This window comes from Embiotoca jacksoni, unplaced genomic scaffold, assembly GCF_022577435.1.
Source record: "Embiotoca jacksoni isolate LCO1_2020_lvr unplaced genomic scaffold, fEmbJac1.0.p SCAF_3, whole genome shotgun sequence".
NCBI lineage: Eukaryota > Metazoa > Chordata > Actinopteri > Embiotocidae > Embiotoca > Embiotoca jacksoni.
In genome coordinates this window covers 17,330,584-17,338,540 of record NW_027185381.1, presented here as the reverse complement: position 1 = coordinate 17,338,540, position 7,957 = coordinate 17,330,584, and the positions used below count along the sequence as shown (strand labels likewise).

Below are 7,957 nucleotides of genomic sequence, written 5' to 3'. Positions count from 1 at the left end.
TATCAGCAAAGTTACCAGTATGATTAATACATTTTAAATGGGCCTAATTTGTTTTTCTGATCTGAGATTTTCAAACATAGTACTGAATTCTTCAGTAAAATATATTTACAAGTATCATACGCACAAACAATAGACCATAAATACATATTTTAGTTCACTTTTTTTTTTAAACATTACATTAGATTTATATACAGTCTCTGGAGAAAATGTTTAAAGGAGATAAAGAACCATTGTAAAAACAAACTATCCCATCATCAAAGATCAGCAGCAAACAAAGCAGCTCTGTGAAGCACATTATAAATAGAAATAAATAGATAGATAAATAGGACTAAACTGTTCCTTTTGTCTTACTGAGTAGAATGCCCAGCTCCTATAATGTGACTCACCAGAAAAGCACAAAGATCATAAGTGCAACCTGTCACCAGAACTTTGTTTTGTGAAACATGTCAAAGACTGAGACATGTGACATGTGCTCCAAATCCTGCGTACTGTCTGTTATATGTGCTTTTTCCCATTTTCCACATGCACAGACTTTGCATGCTCTCCTTTCTTCTTATCATTTGCAGGCTTGAAAAGTGCTTGTATATCAAGCATGGCCTGCCGAATGTGCTGACCGAATCGGTATGAATCCTGCAGGGCACAGAGAGGGGAATTAGAGAAGACAGACATAGGAGGAGTATTGAGTTTGTAAAGATAACATAGACAGTATTCAGGTGGATATATAATATGCAAAGCTCTCATTTTGGGCTCTTACTGTGTCAGGACATGAAAACTTGCTGGAGACGTGGAATGTGAGGAGGTTTTCCCCAACAATGATATAAGACACACCATACCCATCATCAGCCACCTGGAGATATACAAGAGATGGTCTTATATTTTACACAGCTCTCCCAGATCAGGACAGCTGGACTGAACAGTATGACTGTAAAAAGTTTGCACAGCTCTAAAGCGACACTTACAGGGCCAAATCCACCTCCAGCACACACATATTTAGGGAACTTGTTGATGTCAACTAAATTGAGCTGCTGCTGTGGAGTCTGGCTGGTAGACAACTTCCAGGGCTCTGAAAGCACCTGAAAGCAAATATAAAGAGCAGATAAGAAAAGAGAACAGTTGTGAAACCAGAAACCAATAAAGTGACAGAGAAACCATAGATGATAATGATAGTTCTGACCCTCGTAAGAAATGGCGAGTCAACACCAAGGTACTTGGACACTATGTAGAGACAGAAGAGGTGACGATCGATACCAGAGCCAGTCATGGCCAGACGATACATGTTCTGATGCTTATCGGCTGCCTTCTGGAACAGGGCGAGTTTCTGGGGAGTCTGATCACATAAGCAACAGGCAAACACACAATTTAACTTCACTTTCTCACAAAAAAATAAAAATAAAAAATAAATCACACTTGTGACATTAACATAAGTTTAAAATGACCTGAGATCTTTTAACACAAGTGCCAGGTTTCATCCTGCCAGAACATCAGAGAGTTCAAAGTTTGGGGGCACTGACAGATTGAGACTCATTGCCTCTAGGTCTTGGTGACCCAATGTGACCTTTCATATTTACAGCAGATGTGCACATACACACCATGTCACTAAATTTGTGAGCCTGACAGCACACACATCACACCACATGTTCAAAGTCTATTTATTCTACAAAAAAAATTAAATGTCTTAATCCAGTAAGGTGTTTTAATGTTTCTCACCTGTGATTCTACAACTACAAATGTTGGGATGGATTTTTTTTTTTATATTGCATTCATGATTTGTTGTAATTAACTTTCGGTGTCATGTGGGCTCTGCATACCGTTGCACCTGCGTCCTCCATGGCTCTGACAAATGCAACAGCCTCAGAAGTGCAGGAGCGTACCGTCTCTGTCCGTCCGTCTCTGAACATACGAGTCATTGATGACTCATACGTCAGACAGAACACACCCTGGTCCTAAAAAACAGAGGGTTTGATGTCATTTAATAGCGGTGGATGGTGGAAATTAAATATTTACAAAACAACAATGAAAAATATTGTCAGCAACTCAGTGGATGATGGAAGGCTTACCCTAAACTGTGCCAGCTGCAGGGTCAGTTGAATAAAGGCATCAGGGCTAGTCCTGCACTTTTTGATCAGGCCTTTGCCAAACTCAGTAAACAGATGGCCATGGAAGTCCACGTCATCAGCTATCTGCTTGGCTGATATGTAAGACGTTTCAATGACATCTTGGCACTAAAAGAGAGGAAAACGAAAGGAAATGCTAATAAGACTGGAAACAGAGCTAAAAGATCATAAAATCCTTAAGAGCAAATCAAATAATCGCAGGCAGTCACAGGTGTTAAGCTTTTCGGTACCTCCTTTGGAATCTTCCACTGTAGTCGAGTGGGATGAGGCAGGCCCTTGTTCACATCTCCTTTACAATGTCCCTCCTCTGTGTAGCCAAGTTGGAAGCAGTCGGTTGCAAGAACATACTACACACACAGAAATTTAAGGTGAAGCAATCTGCACACTTTAAATCACTGCTTAAACATTCAACATCAGAGCATATTTGTATTACCTCCCACATGTGTCCTACAATTGGTGCATCAGCCCACGAATGTTCAGCGTTTACACCCATTTTTCCATTTGGATAAGAGATCATGGTGACAGATTTGTCAAACCACCTGTAAAAGAAAAGGAAGGAAGAATGTTTTTTCAGAAACCAAATCACTAAAAGACAAGAATACCCAATGCCATCTCTTATCTTCCTTGCCTACCTGTCATAACATTTTCCATGCAGCAGAGACTTGGCGTAACTATCAAGGGAATTTGTTTTTGCAGGGTCATAACCCTGTGGCTCATCATCCAGCGTCAGGAAGAAAGCAGCGGACTCAACGGCATCCAACGACACTTTGTTAACTCCTTGGTTGAAATATTTAATCCGAGCCTGAGCCCATGGAACTCTACAAGTGAGAGTGAAACAATTTACTCTCATTATCTACTGGACGTGAGTGAATATGTGTCCTGTGACATAGTGTTTGTATATACCTGTTTCCTGCAGTCAGGGCAGCTAGTTTGAGTTCTCCTGGTTTGGGTTCTGATGTGTCATTGAGGATCCTTTGAAACTGTGTCTCAAGTTCACTTGGTAAGAGGTGGCGCCCTCCAGTGTACAGCCATACCTGGAAGAACCGGCCCTTGTGGTAGACAATGAGGTGCTTGCGGTCAGTCAGGTGCTGCACAATATCTGCAGGGGTTGTTGGGCCACAAAAGAATATCAGATAGGTGCCAACAAGGATTAAAGATCAAACATCGCTTTCTTTTAAAAAGCTGATAGAAAACATTCTGTGACATCATTAATAGAGGTATGCCCACATGTGCAGCATGCTGGAAGGTTTTAACCCGGGAAATTGTTGATTCACTACTTGAACTGTTGCTGCAAGCTGGAACAGTTTTTCACCTGTTTCAATGCCAGGGATGCGGGTGGTGTTAAACATCCTCTCCATCTGAGTGGAACACATAGGAACAGTCCATAAGGCCCTCAGCTGAGAAGTAGAAACATGACAAAGCTGAACGTTAAGGGAAGACAATGAAAACATAAACAAACAAAAAGAAAGGTGTGTAACAGGAAGCTACCGGTGCATGTTCACCACGTTCCAGTTTGCGTCTGTACTGCAGCATGGCGTGGACCACATTTCCTGCCCGTGCAGCCTGTCGGTGTGTTGGAGTCATGTACAAGAGGTCCTTCACATAAATAAATATCAAACCATTAAAAACAGGCAGCAGATCACAAATATAAATCTGACTTTTATTCTAAACTATAATTAAGTAGTTAAGAAAGTTAGAAAGGTGAAGTTGAATTTGTTTGGGTAGTGTTTCTCCTCATAATGTCCATTGTATTTTACTATATTTACCTTTTGCTGAATAACATTTGTATTGTTATAGATAAATTTAAAAAAAAGATGAATACATTGCATAAATAATCTTTTGCAGTTACCATTACATAGAAGTTGCTGTTGACCATGATAGGACTCCTGCCCCTGAGGTAGATGTACTCCTCCCACCAGTCACTTACCTAAAGAAGGAAACAAGTCATTGTTGTGGAACATTAGATTGAAGTGAATTTGTTTTCCACTGATGTATTACGTGTAAACAATACTCACATAATTCGTTGCCCACCAGGATTTTAGGATCAGGTATCTCTGCAGTTGGGCTGCCTTGGAATCTTTGAAATTATTGGCCAGAATCTCCATTTGGCTGTACTGTTTACTGTCCAGCAGAGGACGCACTGACTCAAGGTACTGTGAAAAAAAATATAATGTTTGTTGTCAGGGCAATGGAGAACTGTTATGTAGAAACACACCTGATTTAATAGAGCTGCTGAGATACACACACAGAAATCCTGGAGGACATCCAGGACAGGTCTGCAGCTACAGATGTGTGCCAGGTTTTTATTAACCACTGCACTACTGTACACAATTTCAACAAGGTGTAAGAGGACAGCTGGAGCAATAGAGGCTGATCTGTCGAACCTTTGTTTGTGTGGGTTTAGCTACAATAGGTAGGTTTAAATATGGGTGTGAGAACTGAATGACAATACAGGTAATTTACTTAAAAAACCCATAGCATGAGTTTTGTTATGTCACTACTCTAAATATAGTCAAAATATGATGTCCAGAATGTGTTTCCATGTCCCTCATTTAAAAAAAATTACCAGGCCACAATTAACTTGTGTGTTTCTGGTAATGTAAGGCCAATACTGTGTTAATACATACCCTGTGTTAATACATACCCTTGTAATTGTATCATCCACACTGGGCACAGGAAGCCTGGGTAAGGAGGCCTGGAAACTGTAGAGCAGTGGTCTGCGTCCAGAGAACATCTTTACCAGGCTCTGGTAACAAACAAATTATGACCAGACCTTCATATACGTACTGTATACTATAATCCTTTGTGACAGATACTTGGGAATCAACCACACCCTCAGCACTGGACAGTTTACCGGCAGCCGGACAATTCACTGGCACAAATAGTACAAGTAAATATTCAGTGAAAAGCAGAGAGACATACATACCAACCACACTTTGGTGGATGTGCTCATTTTTCCATGGGATTCAAAAATCCACCCGTGGTAGGAGAGCAGGGCTTTGAGAGTGTATCTCAAGAGGTAGATGAGGAACAGCCACAGTCCAGTGGCAAACAGGATGGAACTCAGCACTGCTTGGGTCTGCACTGACATACAGTCTCTGCTCAGGAAAGGCACAACAATGCTATTGTCAACAACAGAGTGAATGTGAAATCAAAAAGTAAAATGCAAAATAATTTTATTTCTAAATTGCTGATTCACTGTCTAGCTCCTCTGACATACTTATAGGTCCAGTACTTATAAACTGAACCACAACAATGAATGACATGGTTCTACTGGGCTGTGAGGGATCACTGACCTGTATGGTAAGTTTTCCTTGATGGCATCAATCATTCCTAATGAGGGGTCTATGTGGATATATAAGGAACTCATCATGGCAATCACAACTATCAGCCAACTGGATGGACTGGCAGGGTAGACTCCAGCCAACACACCGTTCTGTGATTAAAAAATAATAGGATTAGCTATTAACACAAGATTACTCATTGTCGCGTCTGCTCTGGTCAGACAATGTGAAAGAAAATGCACAACAATGGAAAATGTCTAAACAGATGTTAAATGCTATACTCGGATCTTATTCAGTGATTCCACATCTGTGAACACGATTATTGGAGCAAGATCTGAAGTGCTGGCTTTTGTACCTTGAATTGAATGGCTCTCTTCTTCCATGCTGTCACTCCTGACAGGTAGATGTTTTTGATGACTTCTTGACTCAGTTTAAGGTCAACACCATCTGGGCGCACAGTGAACTGGAAGCCCACGGCTTGATGAGCCTCAGCCATCTCTGTCTGTCACTAACGTGGAGAGTAATAGGAAACTTTCAGGTTTCTTAATAATGTGTGTTTCAATATATTAAAAAATTTTTTTTTTTTTTTTTTTTTTAAAAGCAGTAAAGGAGCAGTCTAGGGTTTATCTAGTGGTGAAGTTGCAGATTATAATCAACTCAACAACCTTGGCCGTTCTGGGCTACAGCACAAACATGACAGTGCAACATGCGAGGCTCCATGGAAGAGGACTCACTCCCTATGTGGAGAATGGACTCCATCTAAGGTAACTTGTTAGAAAAATTACTCGGAGGCTAGGTTAAAAATCAAACACATCGGACATTTATTCTTGCAAGAAGGAGCAACTACATGCACCCTCAAAGAGAGGTGTGCAGCAGTGCTCCCCCCAGCAGTGACCAACAGTTGACAGTCACTCCCATTCCCTTTGTATCTGCTTTCGTATGGTAATACTGAGTTGGGTGTAGGTCACAAGATAAGGACATAGGGGAGTAGTCAATTAGATGAGGAAAGTAAAACAAAAGGAATCACTTGCAAATAAGACAGACAACAAAAGAGATTTTTCGGAGCCTGCTTGACAAGAGACTTTCTGGAGCCACAATGCAAACAAGAGGAAGAGACAAATCTTTTCTTTCCATCGTAACTAAAATGCAATAATTCATCATTTCAGCTGATCATAAACTAATGAAAAAGTATTTATGATTATCATGTTCCACCTCTGAACATAGATCCCCCTAAATCCTACAAACTGGACCCATAAATGTTTACCTATTTTATAAGCTGTAATATAACACATTATCATAATGTTACATTTTCTTATCATAAACTAATATTTTAGAATTTATACAAAATGTATGACATCATACACTTAGGCTCATTCATTCTTAAGTCCCTCTAATGCATCTACAGTATTTAGTTTTTGTGTGATGTCTTAGAGCTTGTCCTTCAAAGATCTTACTGTCAACAATCCATACCTTCTGATGTTTAATGATTAAATAAAACACTCTTTATGGAATTTAGCATTCAGCCTTTGTCATTAAACGTCATAATTTTCACCAGGTTTGACTCATCATTGGCTATTTTATTCACTATTGTTAAACAAACATTATTAACCTCCAAAAGAGACCAAAAAGACTTTCACAGATGTGACCGACACTTGCTTGAAAGAAAGTGCACCAATTTGTCTTGTTTGCTCATAATGTGATAAGGTGGGCCGCTGATATAGGAATTACAGATGTCTATATGCAAATATATATATATATTAAAGTTAAAAGGGTCCAGTCATTAAAAATATTTGGACTTCCCACACTGCTCCATATAACAGTTAGGGGGGGTAGGGCTAGTATTTCTTTTTCCATGTCATTTGACTGAGCAGTCACCAACTGGGACAAAGTTCAATGGCCAGATATAGTGGTGCACCGGCTGAGCGCATGTGCACAGACCGCAGATGGGCATGAAAATATAAACACAGAGCAGAAGCTTCAAAAGAATGCAAAACCCTTTGGTATTATATACTGAGGGTTAGCCATCATTGTTGCAGCACAATCTTTACAAAATCAGATAGCAACAGATTTCAGTCTCTGTCATTGACCTTCCTCGTCATGATTCTCATCTGCTTTTCTTTTTTCTTTTTTTTTTTTTACATGCGCGGCTCAATACAATGAAAACAACACACTTAATTATGTCAATACTTCAGCATTTTCTCGTCTGCTAAAAAAAAACATGGAGTTTATACAGCAGACAAGCTATGCGCAAATATGGCGCAAATAATTAGCAGGCACATACTTTACCTCGTTCTGACCAAAGTCAGTGTAATCCACTCAAGCAAAGGAAAGCTGTGACTTTGGTTTGCGTCTGTAGGGCAGTGAAAATCCTCTGTGCTCAGTCTTGTGTGCTTCGTGCTCTTGAAGTGGTTCTCCTCAGGTGCTGATCATAGTACCTCCCCCACCAAACACTTCTCTCTCTCTGCCTCTTCCACCGGTGACATGCTTCTCTTTGTAACAAGACACCAAACATAGACAGAGCCTAACCTCGTGTGCTGAGGTCGCCGCTACGTAACTGAA

At 40.2% G+C, this 7,957-nt stretch overlaps 1 protein-coding gene across 2 annotated transcripts; it reads right to left on the bottom strand.

Annotated features, from left to right (window-relative positions):
• Positions 1-20: 20 nt before the first annotated feature.
• cpt1b (carnitine palmitoyltransferase 1B (muscle)) lies at positions 21-7,828 on the bottom strand. Of its 2 annotated transcripts, none has more exons than XM_069162460.1 (19): positions 7,685-7,828; positions 5,754-5,906; positions 5,411-5,550; positions 5,041-5,212; positions 4,759-4,860; positions 4,130-4,267; positions 3,964-4,041; positions 3,603-3,710; positions 3,427-3,511; positions 3,018-3,213; positions 2,747-2,932; positions 2,548-2,653; positions 2,345-2,461; positions 2,058-2,222; positions 1,809-1,943; positions 1,175-1,327; positions 960-1,073; positions 755-847; positions 21-630 (listed from the first exon to the last, which is right to left on the bottom strand). In XM_069162460.1, the coding sequence occupies exons 2-19, from the start codon at positions 5,892-5,894 to the stop codon at positions 496-498; spliced, it is 2,364 nt and encodes a 787-aa protein (XP_069018561.1). In that variant the 5' UTR covers positions 5,895-5,906; positions 7,685-7,828; the 3' UTR covers positions 21-495. The 2 variants fall into 2 exon arrangements, with proteins under 2 accessions (XP_069018561.1, XP_069018562.1); XM_069162461.1 differs by having other exon boundaries at positions 3,427-3,472.
• Positions 7,829-7,957: the final 129 nt, after the last annotated feature.

What these genes read in the sequence shown, in the direction of transcription:
- cpt1b (XM_069162460.1), bottom strand. Translation starts at nt 5,894, where the DNA reads ATGGCTGAGGCTCATCAAGCCGTGGGCTTCCAGTTCACTGTGCGCCCA. An exon ending in CCTGGTGGGCAACGAATTAT is followed by an intron (nt 4,042 to 4,129) that starts GTGAGTATTGTT and finishes TTCCTTCTTTAG; the next exon opens with GTAAGTGACTGGTGGGAGGA. An exon ending in ACAGCAACTTCTATGTAATG is followed by an intron (nt 3,711 to 3,963) that starts GTAACTGCAAAA and finishes ATTTATGTGAAG; the next exon opens with GACCTCTTGTACATGACTCC.